This window comes from Salmo salar, chromosome ssa16 (genome assembly GCF_905237065.1).
Source record: "Salmo salar chromosome ssa16, Ssal_v3.1, whole genome shotgun sequence".
In the NCBI taxonomy this organism is placed as follows: Eukaryota; Metazoa; Chordata; class Actinopteri; order Salmoniformes; family Salmonidae; genus Salmo; species Salmo salar.
The window spans coordinates 22,254,772-22,277,204 of NC_059457.1; the positions used below are offsets into that span (position 1 = coordinate 22,254,772).

General features: G+C 43.8%; 1 protein-coding gene across 3 annotated transcripts in view; it reads left to right on the plus strand.

Annotated features, from left to right (window-relative positions):
• Positions 1-20,443, plus strand: part of LOC106573363 (putative adenosylhomocysteinase 3) — a 29,605-nt gene extending 9,162 nt beyond the window's left edge. For 2 of the 3 annotated variants that reach the window (XM_045697044.1, XM_014148348.2), the window contains 16 exons: positions 7,068-7,173; positions 7,695-7,823; positions 8,172-8,272; positions 8,417-8,519; positions 8,696-8,790; positions 9,089-9,195; positions 15,001-15,117; positions 15,239-15,302; positions 15,418-15,506; positions 15,637-15,707; positions 18,901-18,995; positions 19,145-19,243; positions 19,326-19,394; positions 19,572-19,650; positions 19,751-19,871; positions 20,012-20,443. In XM_045697044.1, coding sequence (XP_045553000.1) covers positions 8,174-8,272; positions 8,417-8,519; positions 8,696-8,790; positions 9,089-9,195; positions 15,001-15,117; positions 15,239-15,302; positions 15,418-15,506; positions 15,637-15,707; positions 18,901-18,995; positions 19,145-19,243; positions 19,326-19,394; positions 19,572-19,650; positions 19,751-19,871; positions 20,012-20,018 — 1,215 coding nt within the window. In that variant the 5' untranslated portion in view covers positions 7,068-7,173; positions 7,695-7,823; positions 8,172-8,173 and the 3' untranslated portion in view covers positions 20,019-20,443. Of the gene's footprint in view, positions 1-7,067; positions 7,174-7,694; positions 7,824-8,171; positions 8,273-8,416; positions 8,520-8,695; positions 8,791-9,088; positions 9,196-15,000; positions 15,118-15,238; positions 15,303-15,417; positions 15,507-15,636; positions 15,708-18,900; positions 18,996-19,144; positions 19,244-19,325; positions 19,395-19,535; positions 19,651-19,750; positions 19,872-20,011 lie in introns of those variants that run through there. The other variant, XM_045697043.1, reaches the window with a different exon arrangement.
• The last annotated feature ends 1,990 nt before the right edge of the window (positions 20,444-22,433 follow it).

Here is a 22,433-nt window from a genome sequence, read left to right on the forward strand (position 1 = left end):
AAGTATAAAAACAGTTCTTAATTGCCAAACTGTTGCACTATCCCTTTAATCACAGTAGCTCAGATTATCCCTTAAAGTGGAACGGACAGCTTTATAACTACTTTGCAGATATGAAACAGAATGTCAAATTCCCAGTTTATGCTACAAAACCAAATTTAAAAAAAATACGTTTTAAAAATAGGTTCTATTTGACTCGAAATTCCATGATGTAGAGTAAGGCATTGTTGGCAGAATAGATGGTAACTATCAATATATGACTAATATAGCTAATTCACTAATAAAATTCTTGGTAGTCCAACAAATATTGCTCTCAGGTCGTAAATCACAACTGGCCTGGTACATTGTTTACTGCCTCCAGCCATCCTGGATGCACTGTTTTCAGTTCCAATGACATAATATTTTGGACAAAAACGGACAAATGTCAATACAATCAAACTAGCAAGGGCATTGACCTCAAGTCAGTCATAATGTGGAATAGGCTAGCTTATCTATTTATGTAGCCGTTTATTTAGCAAGCTAAAAACACAGAGCCTAACTAACTAGCTGCTGGGAGGATGCCATGTCATTGGACAAGTGGGTGATGGCAAACTTTTTCCCCCCATATAGTTTTTGGTGGTTACAGCTAGAGATGCAGGTGTCATTTGGTTAGCTAGAAAAAAAATGCTAATCCCTTTGCTAGCTAACTATGCTGAACTTATGCTAACTGTGGATAGTTGTTTATCTCTTAATTGTCAATCAAATGTACTCTATTTGGCATCAATCAAATGGGCAAGGCAGGCAGGTTCCCATTCAGTTGTCAAAACGTGGGTCGGGACAAGCATACATTGGCAGGCAGGCTGCAGAAGGGCGAGCAGGCTACTATTTCCCCTCATTTATCAGTGCAACTACAAGCTGAAAATGTTTGGGAGGGTTTATCTAACGTTACTGTTCCCTCATTACTGTTCCCTTGTTAGATCTTAGCTCATCTTGCTCTGAATAACAGTTGTTGATCTTAAACACAACTGAGGGAGAGATAGCCTACCTGTTCATGGTCATTTGAAAAAATAAACCTGTAATGTTTCCATATGTAAGAGGACTCCCGTGGTATTTACATATTTGCAGAAATCCATTCAAGTGTATTTTGGGGAATACTTTCTAATGATCTAAATTAGTGCTGTTGTTACTGTCTATAAACACACAGTCCAGTTCAAAGTGTATGACGGCAGGCCAGTGTGGCAAATAGCTTATTTGCATGTAGGTCTACTGTAGCTCTGATTGGCTATGGTGCACCGGTCTGTGTAGTCCAGTCCTGGACAAGACTGACACATTTTTATTAGGTTTTATTTACTGCAGTGTCTATAAGGGTGTTTTCTCACTTGGTCCCAATTGTTGTGAACTCAGTGCTTTTCGCTTAATATTTTGTGCAGTGTGAACACTCAAAAGGAACTCAGGCCCCTCGACCTTCTCGAGAGGTGGTTTGAGTTCGGTTTGCTTGAATTACGCGATTCGGTTCTCTTTTTTAGGGCAATGTGAACACAAAGCTCCCCAGGTTCACTTGTCATCATTCCCGCACCACACACTAGACTACTGCAACACTGTTTTCTCTGCAATAACCCCTCACATTGGTGCCACAAAAGAGAGAGGAGGATGATGTGCAGGTTCGCAGAAAAAAATGTGTGCTGTTTTTGGATATTGATGCACAAAAATTCCCAAATGGGTGTGGAGTTTTTTGTTTAGATTATTTGTTTGCAATATGTGATCTACAGACTAAGAGAGCTTTATCAGCTCTTTATTCGATTGTGCGGTTTGAATAGTTTGACAAGAAAATATATATTTGGTGAGAATAACAACATGGGGTACAACATCTATTCTAGGTCTTAAAGGGGCAGTAGCCTACATTGGGTGTACAATTTTCAATTACAGCATTATTTAATCTGTAGCTATTCTTCTGCTATTTATTCTGTTACCAATAATATTGACATGTTAATAGTATCTTCTGATTACAATTATTATGTCTCATCTTTTAGCTAAATGCAATCTATTAGCTTCCAAAATATAAGTAGGTATATTTAGCTTCTCGATAACACGTTCTGATGGAATGGCTTGTCCTGAACTTTGTAAAAAAAACTGTGTGCATTGAGTGAATGTTGGAAATAGATATTGGTTACTTTCTAAATATAGCAATGTGAACGCAAAGAGGAAGATGACCACAAAATAGGTGATGTGAAGTGAACTGGCAAAAGAGTTGAGTCCTCATTCAAAGGCAAGTGCAATGTGAATACAAAGAAAAATTCGTTATTTCACTTTCTAAAGAGGACTGAGATCGGTTCTTTTTAAGAGGACTATATGTGAAAGCACCCTTAATTGTTCAAACGCACGGCCGCTTTCGCACTCTATATTGCTTTAGAATTTTCACTCATGCCTTACTCTGTCATTCCCAAACATTCTATTGAAATTATGAAAACGACCATATTTAAGTGTTCGCTTCTCAGAAAATTCCTAGTGGTGTATATGAACAGATTTGAATAAGAGTTAATGTTTCTAAAATGCTGTCAGTTCCACTTTAAAGGCCCAGTGCAGTCAAAACTATGGTTTCCTATGTTTTGTATCATATTGTACAGCCGATGAAACTGTTACTGTAAAAGTCAGTATAATTTCCTTATCAAAATCAAATCACATTTGATTTATCACATGCACCAAATACAACTGGTGCAGAATACAGTGAAATGCTTGCTTACAAACCTTCCCCAACAATGCAGAGTTTAAAAAAAATAAACTATTAAACAGTAACTAACATATATGGATTCATGTAGTAACCAAAAAAGTGTTTAACAAATTTGAGATTCTTCAAAGTAGCCACACTTTGCCTTGATGACAGCTTGCACACTCTTGGCATTCTCTCAACCAGCTTCATGAGGTAGTCACCTGGAATGAATTTCAAATAACAGCTGTGCCTTGTTAATGTCACATGGGATGACGAAGCAGGTACGGGGAGTCAAACATTTAATAAGGAACGGACATGGAACGAGACAGGAACAGCGTCAGCATACGAGTAAACACAGACAAAAAACAATCAATGCAGAAGCGGGGAACAGAGATGGGGAACTGACAAATATAGGGGAGGTAATAACAGGTGAGGAGTGAGTCCAGGTGAGTCCAATATTGCTGATGCGCGTGACGAGGGAAGGCAGGTGTGTGTAATGGATGATAGGAGTGTGTGATGCATGGCACCCTGGCACCCTCAAGCGGGAGCAGACGTGGCGGGAGCAGACGTGACAGTTAAAAGTGAATGTGGAATTTATTTTCTGCTTAATGCGTTTGAGCCAATGTGTTGTGTTGTGACAAGGTAGGGGTGGTATACAGAAGATAGCCCTATTTGGTAAAAGACCAAGTCCATATTATGGCAAAAACAGCTCAAATGAGCAAAGAGAAATGACAGTCCATCGTTACTTTAAGACATGAAGGTCAGTCAATGCAGAAAATTTCAAGAACTTTAAAAGTTTCTTCAAGTGCTGTCACAAAAACCATCAAGAGCTATGATAAAACTGGCTCTCATGAGGACCGCCACAGGAAAGGAAGATCCAGAGTTACCTCTGCTGCAGAGGATATGTTCATTAGAGTTACCAGCCTCAGATTGCATCCCAAGTAAATGCTTCACAGAGTTCAAGTAACAGACATCTCAATATCATCTGACCAGAGGATACTGCGTGAATCAGGCCATCGTGGTCGAATTACTGCAAAGAAACCACTACTAATGGACACCAATAAGAAATATAGACTTGCTTGGGCCAAGAAATTTGAGATTTTTGGTTCCAACCGCCGTGTCTTTGTGAAACGCAGAGTAGGTGAACGGATGATCTCTGCATGTGTGGTTCCCACCATGAAGCATGGAGGAGGTGGTGTGATGGTGTGGGGGTGCTTTGCTGGTAACACTGTCTGTGATTTATTTAGAATTCAAGGCACACTTAACCAGCAAGGCTATCATAGCATTCTGCAGCGATACACCATCCCATCTGGTTTGTGCTTAGTGGAACTACCATTTGTTTTGTTTTTCAACTGGGCAATGACCCAAAACACACCTCTGGCCTGTGTAAGGGCTATTTGACCAAGAAGGAGAGTGGTGGAGTGCTGCATCAGATGACCTGGACTCCACAATCACCCGACCTCAACCCAATTGAGATGGTCTGGGATGAGTTCGACCGCAGCGTGAAGGAAAAGCAGCTCAGCGTATGTGGGAACTCCTTCAAGACTGTTGGAAAAGTATTCCTCATGAAGCTGGTTGAGAGAATGCCAAGAGTGTGCAAAGCTGTCATCGAGGCGAAGGGTGGCTACTTTGAAGAAGCTAAAAAATATTTTTATTTGCATAATACTTTTTTGGTTACTACATGAGTCCATATGTGTTGTTTCATAGTTTTGATGTCTTCACTATTATTCTACAATGTATGCAGAATAATAGTGAAGCCAAAATTGCTCTTGAGAAATTGTTCTTTGCTAAGAAGCTATTTTTGTTTCTTTCATTAAAAGCAAATCACGGTAAGATACTCTAATTGTTACCCAGAAATGATTTGATATCTAGATAAAAACGGCTGCATTAGACCTTTAAGGGCAGGCTGTATTTACCTACAGTATATATTTACATTTACATTTACATTTAAGTCATTTAGCAGACGCTCTTATCCAGAGCGACTTACAAATTGGTGCATTCACCTTATAATATCCAGTGGAACAACCACTTTACAATAGTGCATCTAAATCTTTTAAGGGGGGGTTAGAAGGATTACTTTATCCTATCCCAGGTATTCCTTGAAGAGGTGGGGTTTCAGGTGTCTCCGGAAGGTGGTGATTGACTCCGCTGTCCTGGCGTCGTGAGGGAGCTTGTTCCACCATTGGGGTGCCAGAGCAGCGAACAGTTTTGACTGGGCTGAGCGGGAACTGTGCTTCCTCAGAGGTAGGGAGGCGAGCAGGCCAGAGGTGGATGAACGGAGTGCCCTTGTTTGGGTGTAGGGCCTGATCAGAGCCTGAAGGTACGGAGGTGCCGTTCCCCTCACAGCTCCGTAGGCAAGCACCATGGTCTTGTAGCGGATGCGAGCTTCGACTGGAAGCCAGTGGAGAGAGTGGAGGAGCGGGGTGACGTGAGAGAACTTGGGAAGGTTGAACACCAGACGGGCTGCGGCGTTCTGGATGAGTTGTAGGGGTTTAATGGCACAGGCAGGGAGCCCAGCCAACAGCGAGTTGCAATAATCCAGACGGGAGATGACAAGTGCCTGGATTAGGACCTGCGCCGCTTCCTGTGTGAGGCAGGGTCGTACTCTGCGAATGTTGTAGAGCATGAACCTACAGGATCGGGTCACCGCCTTGATGTTGGTGGAGAACGACAGGGTGTTGTCCAGGGTCACGCCAAGGCTCTTAGCACTCTGGGAGGAGGACACAAGGGAGTTGTCAACCGTGATGGCGAGATCATGGAACGGGCAGTCCTTCCCCGGGAGGAAGAGCAGCTCCGTCTTGCCGAGGTTCAGCTTGAGGTGGTGATCCGTCATCCACACTGATATGTCTGCCAGACATGCAGAGATGCGATTCGCCACCTGGTTGTCAGAAGGGGGAAAGGGGGAAAGGAGAAGATTAATCTTTCCGTTCAATGTAAACAAGCCAGTGATTGAGTGTGTAGTCTCTTTCAACAGCCACAGTGTCTACATGGAAAGAAAGCCTTATGGGTCAGGTCGGTACAGGTTATCAGTAAGTTGTACAGTCTTTCTACAGTGTGTAGTGTTCTACCTTTGAATCCCATCCCCTCCCTCCAAGGCTCTACCCTGCTGATGCATTCACACCTGAAGGGATCACATAGGACAGCTTGTAAACAAAACACAAGCTGTAAACACAAGCTGTAAGGATCTAGTGGAAGGGGCTAGGGGCTGTTCTGGCTTGGGGCTGTTTTGTCATGGAGAAGGTTAATGTGAAGGTGATGCCATGTGTGAGTTCGTTGATGGACAAATGAGAACTGCAGGCCCTACCAGCGGAAACACTGCCCTCATGTGGCAGACTAGGAGAACCGTCCACTGCCTCAGTTCAGCTGCTCAGACAACGAAGCCATACACTACAAATACATGTAGGCTACAATAAAGTACATACAAATGGTTTCTAACTTAAATATCTGGTTAAAGTTACACATTGGGCCTTTCTGTACCTCTAGGTGCGTCTCTCTCTGAGTGCTCACCGCACACAGGAGTGGATTTTGCTTCTAGCGCCTTAGAAACTTTGCAGTATTTTGTTTTTTTGGGCCGTTATTTCTTACATTATTAGCCCAGGAAATGTTCCTTTATTCCATTATTTTACTTTTAGATTATGTTTATACTGTTGTGAATCGTTAGATATCACTGCACTGTTGGAGCTAGAAACACCAGCATTTCGCTACACCCGCAATAACATCTGCTAAACATGTGTACGTGTACAAATACAATTTGAGACTGTGACAGAGGGAGCAGACACTAGGCATGGCTAAGGGGGAACCTTCCACCAGCCCTGCCTTCCAACCACCACACTGGATGGTGAGACGGAGAGAGGGACAGAGGGATGGAGAGAAAAAGGGAGCTTTGGAAAGTGAGAGAAACATGGAGAAGGAAAAGAGAATGAGAGTGGGTGACCATGTTATGGAGAGTGTGTTAGGGAGAGGGAGAAGGTGTGCAAGTGTTAGCTATGATGAGAGTGAGAGAACGATGTGAGCCTCTTGATAAGAGGACCAACTTTCCTGCATCGTCTGTCTCCTTTGTGTGTTTTGTTCCTTATGTGGAGACATTTCCTGTCTTCCCTGCGGCTCAGTTGGTAGAGCATGGTGTTTGCAACGCCAGCATGGTGTGTGCAACGCCAGGGTTGTGGGTTTGATTCCCACGGGGGGCCAATACAAAAAAAAATGAAATGTATGCATTCACTACTGTAAGTTGCTCTGGATAAGAGTGTCTGCTAAATGACAAAAGTAAAAAGTTGATATAATGCCTTGGACTAAGCGGTGGATGTACTGTAACCCTGGTGTCTGTCTGACCCAGTTTCTTTCACTTGTCTCAAAAGTGATTCTCTCCCTTCCTCTTTCTCCACAGCAAATCCAGTTTGCTGATCAGAAGCGGGATTTTAACAAACGTCTTAGTAAGACCGGTCGTCGCTCCCGTTCTTTCTCCCAGTCCTCCACAGTTAACTACAACTCAGGTACACACACACACCTGCTTCGTCGGCATGGTGTGTTTTGTCTCTAAGTGTATAGCTGCCCATGTCTGGCTGTTGTCCCAGCGGGTTGTTACAGTGAGATACGTTTTGAGCCTTTCTCCCTCAGCCAAAGTTTCATTGAGAGAAAGTCTTCAGAGGAATTACCTCTTTAATTTACTCCTTATCTGTCTAGTTAGCTGTTCTCAGACAGAGAGGGAGCAGTAATCCCAACTGTACATAGCACCTACTTAAACCTCAGACAAACACAACAAAGCTGATTCATAGTATTGTAGCTGTTTCCAGATTTACAATCCATTGGAAGGTATAAATAACGGTTTATTTTGCTTCTCTACTTTTGCTGATAACAGTTGTAACCTGTTACCATTTGAATATTGGTCCAATGGGAGATTTCAGTTAACCCTAGATGGTTTATCTTGCTCATACTGCTTCATTGTGCCTCGTGTTACTCTGTCAACACCTCAAACGCTTGCACACACACACATCCTTAGCTGTGTCGTACACAGACTGTTCAGAGGATGCGACGTCTCCAAGAGACAGGCAGCAGAGGAGCTCTAAGGGACATCAAGACTTCTGCATCAAGAACATCAGACAGGCCGGCTTAGGACGCAGGGAGATAGCGATCGCTGAGCAAGGTGAGAGGGAATGGAAGAGGAGTGTGTGCTCTTAGAATAAAATGGTTTCAAAAGGGGTTCTTCAGCTGTCCCCATAGGAGAAACCTTTTTTGTTCCAGGTAGAACTCTTTTAGGTTCCATGTAAAACCCTCTGTGGAAAGGTTTCTACCAAAAGGGATCTACCTGGAACCAAAAAGGGTTCTTCAAAGAACAGCTGAAGAAACCTTTACGGTTCTAGATAGCACCTTTTTTTTCTAAGAGTGTGTGTATTAAAGAGTAAGGTAAGAGAGAGGGAGGAACATGACTCAAGGTGTTTCCCTCCCTCTCTGTCCCTCCCTCCCACTCCTTTTCCCTCATCTCTCTGTGTAGAGATGCCAGCTCTGATGGCCCTGAGAAAGAGAGCAGAGGGAGAGAAGCCACTGGCTGGAGCTAAAGTAGTGGGCTGCACTCACATCACCGCTCACACAGCCGTGAGTACGCATGCACACACACACGCACACAAACAGACACTGAATCACGCAAGTACACACACGCAAATTGAAATTGGACTGTGTGTATTTGCGTGTGTCCGCGTGCGTGCGTGCGTGCGTGCGTGCACATATGCGTTCCTGTAGGTGTTGATGGAGACTCTGTCTGCGTTGGGGGCTCAGTGTCGCTGGGCAGCCTGTAACATCTACTCCACCCAGAATGCTGCAGCTGCAGCTCTGGCTGAGGAAGGTAAGAGAAACACAGTATTACTCTTGCGCTCTCCGCTGTCACTTTTTCTCACCACTGTCTTCTCAGCTCTCTCTTTACTCCTTTTTTCCTCATTATCTCTCAAACTCAGTAATCTACGGAAGTACAATAAACTCTCTCTTGCCCTCTCCCGTATTCTGTCTCTCTCTCTCTCTCAGGCTTCCCTGTGTTTGCGTGGAAGGGGGAGTCGGAGGATGACTTCTGGTGGTGTATTGACCATTGTGTTAGCCTGGAGGCCTGGCAGCCCAATATGGTACACTATAGGCCTACATGTCTCCCTCTTAATATGGTACACTATAGGCCTACATGTCTCCCTCTTAATATGGTACAGTATAGGCCTACATGTCTCCCTCTTAATATGGTACACTATAGGCCTACATGTCTCCCTCTTAATATGGTACAGTATAGGCCTACATGTCTCCCTCTTAATATGGTACAGTATAGGCCTACATGTCTCCCTCTTAATATGGTACACTATAGGCCTAGCTCTCACATTAGACAGCTATGATCCGGATTAATCCAGTCATGGATGGATTCTCTGTATTTCTCAGATCCTGGATGATGGGGGAGACCTGACCCACTGGATCGATAAGAAATACCCCAACATATTCAAGATGATGAAGGGCATCGTGGAGGAGAGCGTCACAGGAGTTCACAGGTGGGATTGGAGCACCCATGTCTCTGATTGTTGTGAGATAGGCACGTCTTCTAATCTATCTAAAACAATGGATTTTTCAGGTATGATAAGCCTATTGTTTGACTAAGTCATTACAACTTGTGTAAGTCACGTGAGTCACCTGTGTAAATAAGGACAGCTCATGCAACATACATATAATGAAAGAAGCTAACACTTGTGACATAATTAGACTGCTACACTGTGTCTGTGCCCCAACTGACACCCTATTCCCTATATAGCGCACTAGTTTTGACCAGAGACCAAAAAAAACTATATTTTCCAGAATATTCCGAACTTTTATACTTTGGTTTTCTATTCATTTTCCATAAAACTTCCTCAACTGAAGAGACAAAATGTGTACACTAGAGCTGCAGTTACACAACCTGACTACAGAAACCCTCAAACGGAAACCAGTCAACAAAAAAAAAACATCACACAATTTCTTCCTGACTAAAGTCTCTGACTTGACCAAACCAAGGGACAATAACCCGTCTGGTTCTAAACTGAGACCAACTCCATTCACTCGGCCCATGGTCACAAGCAACAAGCTCCATCTGATATATAGCCAGCTAAAAGAGACTTGAAGCAACCACCACTAAAGACAAGTAAACATCAACCACAACTTCAGCCAACTCACTAGGAACACCATCATGTTCCCAAACGCCTCTTTTCTCCAGCCCTAAGCACTCACTGGAGGGGAACTGTTAGCCAGATCCTCCTCAATTAAGGTGGAGGAACGTAACAGGAGACACTCTTGGCCTACATGATGCCGGAACTAACCTCTCCTCGACAACAGGAAATGACAACACGGGTGAATCTGGCTTTTCCACTCAACTCATTTCTTCAAGCTCCTGATTCTCGTCACAAAACCCAGCAGTGTCAACCAGCAAAACCCAGACCGGATCTTCCAGCGGATCCTCACTAACATCGCCTTGTGACTGGGAAGAATCTCCTCCCTCCCACAGCTTATTAATTAATAAAGGTGTCAGCTAAATCCACACCTGACCCTCTAACATCACATGGTCAGCCTGCGGAGGAACCACAACCTCAAGTACTTTGGTAAAGATTATGTCAGCTAAAGGAACAAAAGAGTCACTGACAACCTCTGAATCTAACAGATCACTTGGGCAAACCAAATCCACTATCAGACCACCAACATAACCTAGTTGCTCATTGTCACTCAACCCAACAAAGAATGTCTCCCCTAAATTGACACATGAATCAACCTCATCCTCAACCTGCAGAAGGTACACTACATCACATATCTCTGCCCAGAAGCTCTCAGCTAGAGACATACAAGAATCACTTTCTCACTAGGCAGTCTGGTCTCATAGACTAGACGTAGATTAGTAAATTATTATATTTTACGCTTGATAGTGATTACATAAGACAGAAGGTTAACTTCTCTAGGGTAGGGGGCAGTGTTTTGACATCCGGATGAAAGGCGTGCCCAAATTAAACTGCCTGCTACTCAGGCTCAGAAGGTAGGATATGCATATTATTAGTAGATTTGGATAGAAAACACTCTGAAGTTTCTAAAACTGTTCGAATGATGTCTGTGAGTATAACAGAACTTATATGGTAGGCAAAAACCTGAGAAAAATCCAACCAGGAAGTGTGGAAATCTGAGGTTTGTAGTTTTTCAATTGATTGCCTATACAGTATACAGTGACTTAGGGTTCATTTTGCACTTCCTAAGGCTTCCACTAGATGTCAACAGTCTGTAAAACGTTGTTTCATGCTTCTACTGTGAATATGGAGAGAACAAGAGGGCCTGGAAGTTGATGAGTGAGAAAATGACATGAGCTCAGAGGCGCGCGCTCACGTGAGCGTTAGCTGTGTTCCTTTTCTTTTCTGAAGACATTGGAATTGTCCAGTTGGAATATTACTGAAGATGTATGTTAAAAACGTCCTAAAGATTGATGCTATACATCCTTTAACATATTTCAACGAACGTAAATATAACTTTTTTTGACTTTTCGTCGTGACATTTCGCACGCGCTTCCTGCATTTGGAGTAGTGGACTGAACGCGCGAACAAAAAGGAGGTATTTGGACATAAATTATGGACTTTATCGAACAAAACCAACATTTATTGTGGACCTGGGATTCCTGGGAGTGCATTCTGATGAAGATCATCAAAGGTAAGTGAATATTTATAATATTATTTCTCCACAAAATGGCGGGTTTGGTTTCGTGTCTGAACGCTGTACTCAGATTATTGCAAAGTGTGCTTTCACTGTAAAGTTTTTTTGAAATCTGACACAGCGGTTGCATTAAGGAGAAGTGTATCTATAATTCTTTGAATAACAGTTTAATATTTTATCTACGTTTATGATGAGTATTTCTGTAAATTGATGTGCTCATTCACCGGAAGTTTTGGGAGGCAAAACATTTCTGAACATTACACGCCAATGTAAAATGGGGTTTTTGGCTATAAATATGAACTTTATCGAGCAAAACATACATGTATTGTGTAACATGAAGTCCAATGAGTGCCATCTGATGAAGATCATCAAAGGTTAGTGATTCATTTTAGCTGTATTTCTGGTTTTTGTGACGCCTCTCCTTGCTTGAAAAATGGCTGTGTGGTTTTTCTTGTTTAGGTGCTGTCCTAACATAATCTAATGTTATGCTTTCGCCGTAAAGCCTTTTTGAAATCGGACAATGTGGTTGGATTAACGAGAAGTGTTTCTTTAAAATGGAATATAATAGTTGTATGTTTGAGAAATTTGAATTATGAGATTTTTGTTGTTTTGAATTTGCCGCCCTGCTATTTCACTGGCTGTTGAATAGCGTGACGCAAGCGTCCCACATATCCCAGAGATGAACCTCTTACATCTAGACGTTCCGCTAGCGGAATACCTGCTCCAATATCCAATGATGGGCGTGGCGCAAAATACAAACTCCTCTAAAATCCGAAAACTTCCATTTTTCAAACATATGACTATTTTACACCATTTTAAAGACAAGACTCTTGTTAATCTAACCACACTGTCCAATTTCAAAAAGGCTTTACAGCGAAAGCAAAACATTAGATTATGTCAGCAGAGTACCCAGCCAGAAATAATCAGACACCCATTTTTCAAGCTAGCATATAATGTCACAAAAAACAAAACCACAGCTAAATGCAGCACTAACCTTTGATGATCTTCATCAGATGACAACCCTAGGACATTATGTTATACAATGCATGCATGTTTTGTTCAATCAAGTTCATATTTATATCAAAAACCAGCTTTTTTACATTAGCATGTGACGTTCAGAACTAGCATACCCCCCGCAAACATCCGGTGAATTTACTAAATTACTCACGATAAACGTTCACAAAAAACATAACAATTTTTTAAGAATTATAGATACAGAACTCCTCTTTGCACTTGATATGTCCGATTTTAAAATAGCTTTTCGGTGAAAGCACATTTTGCAATATTCTCAGTAGATAGCCCAGCCATCTCGGCTAGCCATTAAGACACCGACCAAGTTTAGCCCTGACCAAACTCCGATTTACTATTACAAAAGTTTGATTACCTTTGGTGTTCTTCGTCAGAATGCACTCCCAGGACTGCTACTTCAATAACAAATGTTGGTTTGGTTCAAAATAATCCATCGTTATATCCAAATAGCGGCGTTTTGTTTGTGCGTTCAAGACACTATCCGAAGTGTAAATAAGGGTCACGAGCATGGCGCAATTCGTGACAAAAGATTTCTAAATATTCCATTACCGTACTTCGAAGCATGTCAACCGCTGTTTAAAATCAATTTTTATGCAATTTTTCTCGTAAAAAAGCGATAATATTCCGACCGGGAATCTGCGTTTAGGTAAACAGACGAAAGAAAACAAAGCATGGGGTCGACGCGGGCACGCGCCTGAGTCTCACAGTACTGTAACCAGCCACTACCCAAACGCGGTACTTTTTTTCAGCCAGAGCCTGCAAAGCCACGATTCAGCTTTTTGCCGCCTTCTGAGAGCCCATGGGAGCCGTAGGAAGTGTCACGTAACAGCAGAGATCCTCTGTAATGGATAGAGATAATCAAGAAGGGCAAGAAATTGTCAGACAGGGCACTTCCTGCATGGAATCTTCTCAGGTTTTGGCCTGTCAAATGAGTTCTGTTATACTCACAGACACCATTCAAACAGTTTTAGAAACTTTGGAGTGTTTTCTATCCAAAGCTAATAATTATATGCATATTCTAGTTTCTGGGCAGGAGTAATAATCAGATTAAATCGGGTACGTTTTTTATCCGGCTGTCAAAATACTGCCCCCTAGCCATAACAGGTTAGCAAAGGCAAAATGAAAGTATAATGCATGGGTGGGCGTATAACGTGAGCATTTAGAAAAGTTGCGTGTTCGAATCTCATCACGGTCAACTTTACAAGTACTTACTACTTCCTAGTTACTTTGCCTCTACTTAGCATGTTAGCTACTGGTGGAAACTGGTTTAGAGACAAGACTGACTGACAGGAAACACAAACTTTCTCCCCTCTATGCAGCCCTTCATTCACCTGCTTTTTCAAGAGTGCTATTTCCTGTTCTAGCCTCACTATTTCCAGTCTTCTTCCTCCTGACTGCTATCCACCAGAACCAATGGCAAGAACTCACTCCACTTCTCCAACAACAGCACTGCAACCTCTAACTTGCTCAACTTCTCTGCTATTTCAACCTCCAGCATTTCTGTCACATGACCTAACTGACCCCTTGTTAGCTTGAGCAAACCCCAACTATCATCTACCTCAGCACAAAACACTGCTGGCTCAAACGCCCCCAAAGTCAAAATCCATACGCTAACAAATACAGGACGCGCTCCAAGCCCCAGAGATAACCACTCCTACTAGGCAAAAACCAAACCAGCATGCCATGCACTAAAGCTACAAACCATAACCACAGTTAGCCACTAGCCTAGCACTAACACTGCCTTATTTACCAAAGCTACAAACCATAGCAACAGTTAACCACTAGCCTAGCACTAACACAAACGCATGTGCCATGGAGTCTTCTAGACTCCAAACTCGGAAATCTTATCCTGCCAACAGCACTAGCCAAAACAGTCAACACAAAATATTCCGGTCCACAAGCAAAACACTTCATCAGCCCTACAGTAGTTAACAGCTACCAATTGCAAATGATTGAGTGCAGCCACACCAAACATTTCTGTTGACCAAAGCCATCAGCTATTTTTCTAGCCAGGAAACTGAAACTCACGCTAACACTGCTGCAAACCTCTCCTAGCATGCTAGCGTGACACAAACTTGACAAAAACACCTGCTACAAATTTTCTTAACAAATGCACACCACCAAATCCTACCGGTTCACAACCACCTGGACTACAACCGCCAATGCTAACATGTGTTAACGTTTTTTATGAGCCCAATAACTAGCCACTCTCTTTGTCTAGGGGTTTTGACCAAGTTAAATGGTCTGTAACCTGAATGAATGTGTGCATCTATGTGAGAAATCAGCATATGTGCCTAGGTGTTAAATGTGCATGTGCCCAAGGAGGCAGCATCCTTACCTTGGTCAAGGGCCAACTCTGTCACTCTTGAGCTCTCGGTCAGCCAGACACTGATTGACCATCTTAATGGGCAGCACCTGTCTCCTTAGCAACCAGTCTCAGCAGCTGGACAAGGTTGCTGCTGACCCCTGGGGAATGGAGTGTGGAAGTGGTAGTGAGCTGTAGTGTGCTGTCTAAACTATCTTACCTAATCCATAACAATAGGTAATAGGTAGCTATTTGAGACTCAGCCTATGTGTTGTGCTAAGGTAGCAGTGTTTCCCTTCTTCCCAAGGCTGTGCCAGCTGTCCAAGGCAGGGAGGCTGTGTGTTCCTGCTATGAACATCAATGACTCAGTCACCAAACAGAAGTTTGACAACCTCTACTGCTGCAGGGAGTCCATACTGGACGGGTACATATAATAAAACACACAGATGCAGAAATAACATGAGTGCATGTGTGTGTTGGTGTGTGTGTTTGTGTGTCCTTTGACTTTTTGTGTGTGTGACCTTTGGCCTCCCATCTCCCCCTAGGTTGAAACGGTTGACAGATGTGATGTTTGGGGGAAAGCAGGTGGTGGTGTGTGGCTATGGAGAAGTCAGTATTTTATTAGCACCTATTAAACACCAAGGTCTAAGTTGTTCTCTTTATGTATGTGTTTACTCCATCTGTGTGTATGAATGCTTGTCTTTCTACCCTCTCCCTCGGCCAGGTTGGAAAAGGTTGCTCTGCCGCTCTGAAGGCCATGGGATCAATAGTGTACATCACAGAGGTCGACCCCATATGTGCCCTGCAGGCCTGGTATGACGAGAGAGAGAGAGAGAGAGAGAGAGAGAGAGAGAGAGAGAGAGAGAGAGAGAGAGAGAGAGAGAGAGAGAGAGAGAGAGAGAGAGATATGAACTATTTCTGTTTATGTCTCTCCCTGTTCCAGCATGGACTGCTTCAGACTGGTCAAGCTCAATGATGTCATCAGACAGGTGGACTTGGTCATCACCTGCACGGGTAAGACATGTCATCACCCACAGAGGTAATGTGAATGGTCTAGTAAAGAGAGGGGCTTAACTCTCTCACGAACTATAGCTCACAAAAGTTACACATGGAAGTATTGTAGAGTACATTTTTTGCCTGAAATGTGTACTCTCCAGTAGGAGTGTTTTTCATGTTACCAACCCTTTCAGTGTGCTGTAATGAGACCGGCTAACGCTAACGTTAGCGTCATGTCCACATCACGGTTCAACCCTAACACTAGCCTCAATCACAACCCTAACCTTAAAGCTGATAATACACTATACATTTCTTTGAAGCAATATTGCGGAGCATATATTTATAATCTGGAGAATATTGATCAGCAGCCCCACCAGTGGACGATATTTAGAAATCCTCCAATCAGAGTGCATATATTGGTCATGTGATCAGTCTGCGTTCTAAAACATTTTGGAAACATGGTGGCCGTTTTTGAGCCGAAGTGTCCGAAAATCAACTCCTGTTTTGCAGTGAAATGTTGGTCATTCACCCATCAAATGTTTCCTCACCACAATATTTGATCATGACACGTTACTACATACATACTGTGTTCAGTTTGTCAAGTTTAACTGACGACAGTATCCATGCTGGGACGTACTAATTGATTAGCATGCTAATCAAAGCCCATGTATATTCAATGGCCCAAATTGGTTAGATTGTTAGCAACCTGGAAGCAGGTTGAGTGGATGAACAGGGCAGAGGCAACACCTCTTTGTTGCTTGTTTGTTAGCTGATGAATTGTTATACAGCTGTGGCTGTCAACAGTCAATAACAAGCTATAGGAGATTAGTAAATTAATGGGCAAATTCCGTTTTTAATTTATCTATGCTTTATATGAAATCTATTGTTATTTTATTGTATTTATTTAACCCTTATTTCATCAGGACGGTTGACTGAGAACACATTCTCATTTACATCAACGACCTGGGGAACAGTATTAATGCCCATTGTTGTTCATTGTTCTTCATAGCTCCAATGTCTCATACCCCACTCTGTTCCCAGCAACATTGCTTGGCAAAATTGCCAGTGTATCCTCCATAGAATTTTTCGCACATCATGTTCAAATCATCTATAAGTGACTTTGTTGAGCCTCACAATCAATTTGAGATACTTTCAGATGATTTGGACATGATGTCTGGAAGATGCTAACATCGGTCCCATGACTTGAAAGGGATTTGTGCCACCAATGCTAAAATGTTAGCACGTGGAAACGATGCCAGGGAAACTAAACCAATTTCTATCATACCTTGTCCATAGACTGCTTACAGAGTAATGAAATAAATGTGTCATTTTGTAATTTGTATTCCTGTTCAACCCTAACCCTAGCCTTCACCTCAACCATAACCCTAACTTCATGTCTACATTTCGGTTCAACCCTAGCCTCAACCACAACCACAACCCTAACCCTAGCTTCATGTCCGCATCCCGGTTTAACCTCAACTCTTACCCTAGCCTCAACCCCAACCACAACCCTAACCCTAGCTTCATGTCCGCATCCCGGTTTAACCTCAACTCTTACCCTAGCCTCAACCCCAACCACAATCCTAACCCTAGCTTCATGTCCGCATCCCGGTTTAACCTCAACTCTTACCCTAGCCTCAACCCCAACCACAATCCTAACCCTAGCTTCATGTCCGCATCCCGGTTTAACCTCAACTCTTACCCTAGCCTCAACCCCAACCACAATCCTAACCCTAGCTTCATGTCCGCATCCCGGTTTAACCTCAACTCTTACCCTAGCCTCAACCCCAACCACAATCCTAACCCTAGCTTCATGTCCGCATCCTGGTTTAACCTCAACTCTTACCCTAGCCTCAACCCCAACCACAATCCTAACCCTAGCTTCATGTCCGCATCCTGGTTTAACCTCAACTCTTACCCTAGCCTCAACCCCAACCACAACCCTAACCCTAGCTTCATGTCCGCATCCTGGTTTAACCTCAACTCTTACCCTAGCCTCAACCCCAACCACAATCCTAACCCTAGCTTCATGTCCGCATCCTGGTTTAACCTCAACTCTTACCCTAGCCTCAACCCCAACCACAATCCTAACCCTAGCTTCATGTCCGCATCCCGGTTTAACCTCAACTCTTACCCTAGCCTCAACCCCAACCACAATCCTAACCCTAGCTTCATGTCCGCATCCTGGTTTAACCTCAACTCTTACCCTAGCCTCAACCCCAACCACAATCCTAACCCTAGCTTCATGTCCGCATCCTGGTTTAACCTCAACTCTTACCCTAGCCTCAACCCCAACCACAATCCTAACCCTAGCTTCATGTCCGCATCCCGGTTTAACCTCAACTCTTACCCTAGCCTCAACCCCAACCACAATCCTAACCCTAGCTTCATGTCCGCATCCTGGTTTAACCTCAACTCTTACCCTAGCCTCAACCCCAACCACAATCCTAACCCTAGCTTCATGTCCGCATCCTGGTTTAACCTCAACTCTTACCCTAGCCTCAACCCCAACCACAATCCTAACCCTAGCTTCATGTCCGCATCCTGGTTTAACCTCAACTCTTACCCTAGCCTCAACCCCAACCACAATCCTAACCCTAGCTTCATGTCCGCATCCCGGTTTAACCTCAACTCTTACCCTAGCCTCAACCCCAACCACAACCCTAACCCTAGCTTCATGTCCGCATCCCGGTTTAACCTCAACTCTTACCCTAGCCTCAACCCCAACCACAATCCTAACCCTAGCTTCATGTCCGCATCCCGGTTTAACCTCAACTCTTACCCTAGCCTCAACCCCAACCACAACCCTAACCCTAGCTTCATGTCCGCATCCCGGTTCAACCTCAACTCTTACCCTAGCCTCAACCCCAACCACAATCCTAACCCTAGCTTCATGTCCGCATCCCGGTTTAACCTCAACTCTTACCCTAGCCTCAACCCCAACCACAATCCTAACCCTAGCTTCATGTCCGCATCCCGGTTCAACCTCAACTCTTACCCTAGCCTCAACCCCAACCACAATCCTAACCCTAGCTTCATGTCCGCATCCCGGTTCAACCCCAACCCTCAGCCTCAACCACAAACCTAACCCTAGCTTCAGCCCCAACGCACCCCCTCCTCCTGAACCTGTCAGCCTACAGTAAGTAATGATGGGCTATGACAGGTTATGTCAACTTATAACAGGATATAACAGCCTCAGTTTTGTCCTCAGGCAACAAGAACGTGGTGGGAAGAGATTATCTGGACAGAATGAAGAACGGCTGCATCGTCTGTAACATGGGTCACTCCAACACTGAGATAGACGTGGTGAGACACACGTGTGTGTGTGTGTGTGTGTGTGTGTGTGTGTGTGTGTGTGTGTGTGTGTGTGTGTGTGTGTGTGTGTGTGTGTGTGTGTGTGTGTGTGTGTGTGTGTGTGTGTGTGAGGTTGACACACTGTGTTTTTCCTCTGTCAGGCGAGTCTGCGGAGCCCAGAGTTGACCTGGGAGAGAGTGAGGTCACAGGTGGACCATGTCATCTGGCCAGATGGCAAGAGAATTATCTTACTGGCTGAGGTCAGCACCTGTGTGTGTTAAGTGTGTGACCGCTGATCACTGGTGTGTGTGTGTGCTTCACAGTGTGTGTATATTCTCTCAGGGTCATCTGTTGAATCTGAGCTGCTCCACGGTACCCACGTTCATTCTCTCCATCACCGCCACCACACAGGTCTGTCTGTCTCTCACACAGCAGGGGATGTCATGGTCGCAGCAAACACACAAGCTCTACTGTGGAGGGCTACATTTATGCACTGTGAAAAGGAACTGGCCTCTGTAGCCACAGTCTCTTTGTAATTTAATTATGTTCTAGGTATACTACTTCTATAACGCAACGTAATGCCCTCAGGCGCTGGCTCTGATTGAGCTGTACAATGCCCCAGAGGGACGATACAATAAAGACGTCTACCTCCTGCCAAAGAAGATGGGTAAGACACCACCTTACCTACCTACTGCTTCGTTACTCCGGTTTTGACAGGGTATAGTGTGACTGTGTTTGGGTGTGTGTGTGTGCTTGCATGTTTTCAGACGAGTTTGTGGCCGGACTCCACCTGCCAACATTTGACGCCCACCTCACAGAGCTGACTGATGAGCAGGCCAAATACCTCGGCCTCACCAAGACTGGACCCTTCAAACCAAACTACTACAGGTGGGGAAACACACACACACACTCACATCTCAAGCATATAATGCACATATACACACTAAAAGCAGGAATGAACATGAACAGTAATGTCATTTGGCGTTCCAGTATGTTCCTGTGGCTTACAGTGAGAGTGTTCATTACAGGTACTAATCCATGGAATTGAAGATCAAAGATACACCAGAGCACCCCAAAGACATGTGGCTCAGAGGAAGCGAGGACCAGGGAGACCTGGCTCAGATTTGTGTATGTGGGGCAACTGTAGCCCAGCGCTGAGGTGTAACACCCCAACCATGACGGTCTGACTGACCTTTAACCCCTGACCTCTGACCCCTGCTGAGCCATCTGACCCATAGAGATAAATAGAGGACTCTAGTGCCCAAAAGCCTGGGTTTGGAGGAGGTGTACGTCAACATGTAATAGAGAAACACAGATTATCTACTTTTTCATAGACTTAACTTTCAGTTACAAATCTTCTCAAAGATACAGTATCTAAACAATGTTTTAACTTTCTGAATGTAAATAAAAGCAGATAAGCAATAACCAAAAGGTAAAAGATTAATAAAATGTAACATTTTTTTCTTGTATTTTTTCAAAGATAAAGGTATGTGACCCACCCACCAGTCTCATAAACTCTCCTCAGACAAACAGCTCTCTCTCTCTCTCTCTCGCTCTCTCTCTCTCTCTCTCTCTCTCTCTCTCTCTACTAGTGAGCTGGGTGTTCCTTTGACTCCCCCCAGGAGATGCTCCATCAATGACTGTTTCCATGGCGCTCGACAAGTTGGTGTGTGTGTAGCATAGGAGGCTGGTGAGGGGAGGACGGCTCATAATAATGGAGTAAATGGAATGGTATAACATCCATTTATTCCATTCCAGCCATTAGTTCTAGCCATTACTTAAGCACGTCATACCCAATTAAGGTGCCAACGGCCGCCTGTGTAGTGTGTGTGTCTTTGGGAAGAGCACAGTCAGCACATCAACACTCAGCACCCCCCCTTTCCTTCAGATCTGAGTGGCTACTCACTGCTCCCTAATCAGGTTCTGATCCCTCCCTCTCTCTCTCCGCCTTCCACTCACTCTCTCTCCTCTCCATCATAACTCATGGATAATGATCCTTCAGAGCAGATGATTATATTACGTACTAAAGTGTTTATGGGATAATGTTGGAAGAAGAGGCAGTAAGATAGCTGTGTGACCTGCCATTTGAAAGCAGTGCTTTAGAAGCCTCAATATCACACAGTATTACCTAGACACAACAGGACTACCCTTGGGTCTCCTCTTCTGCACTCTACTCTAACTCAGGTGGCTTGGTTGGGTTTCCACCGTATTGCGTACACACCTCCTATCTTTTCATATCTACGACAGCTGGGTAGTGGTGGGTATCTCTCTCGTCCATCTTTCTCCAGTGTAGGCTGCTATGTGCAGCGACGGTAAAGAAAGCGAGACATCTCACTGGCAAAATGTTTATGGGCGGGGCGGGTGTGGCGAGCAGGGAGAGGACAATAAGTAGGACAGAGCCAGCTGTTGGGCTGTTTGACGTTGAGAAAATCCTGTGTAAATGGCCGTTCCCTCTCTCGTGTGAGCATGCCAGGGATTATGGAGGAACCGTGAGCTCATGTGGGAAAGCATGCTCACGTAAGAGAGAGAACGCCCACTTACACAGACAGGAACATTGAAAAATGTTTTGCTATGTGTTTGCTGTGGTCATCCTAAGCACAGGGTGGCAGTATTCCGTAGTGTCTCTGGCCAATGCAATGAGATTACAAAGCTCTCCTGCAGTAGTATTACACAGATGGATCTCAATACATGAGCAAATTTCTTTTGCCTTTTTTTATTCTGTATGAAAAGCAACAGTTGTCAGTTTAACCATAAAAGCAATCCAAGGCACAACTAATTAACTAATTGTTGCATGTTTTCCTAGATCAGTGCGCCACGCCTATCATGGTGTAGATCTCTGGCCGCACAGACCTAAAAATACCCTCTGTCCCTGGATTACTGTAATCCAGTGTGTGTGTGTGTCTGCGTGCGTCTGTGTTTGTGTGCATGCAGGTGTCTGTGCACTCACTGAAACAACTCTATAATTTTTTTTTAAACTGGTCTAGAATTGAACCCTTCCCCAAAACCCCAGTGCATTGTGGTTATTTAAAGCAAGCTAAAAGGATAGTATCCTGGATGAAGCAGCCAGGTCACGCATCATACAAGTCAGTATTCAATGTCAAGTAGGTTTCAGTTTTGCTATGGCATTGTGGACCAGGATGGAAGATGGGCGTAAGCATCTGCTTCTGGTGCACATACCACGCCATGCGCCAACCGCAAGCTGTACAGCCAGTGCCGCGTGGAGACCAGGGCTAGCGCTAAAGTTTTCATCTTCAAATCCAGCGATCTAAAAAAATCTATCAATTTTTTGTTTTAAACCTATCCCAAACTTAACCCTTACCTTAACCATTGAGTTAATTCATAAGATTAAAAAAAATGTAGGTAATGCCTAAACTTAACCCTAACCTTAAAAATTCGGATTTAATGCCTAAACGTAACCTTAAACACTTTGACATTTGCAACAACTAAGAA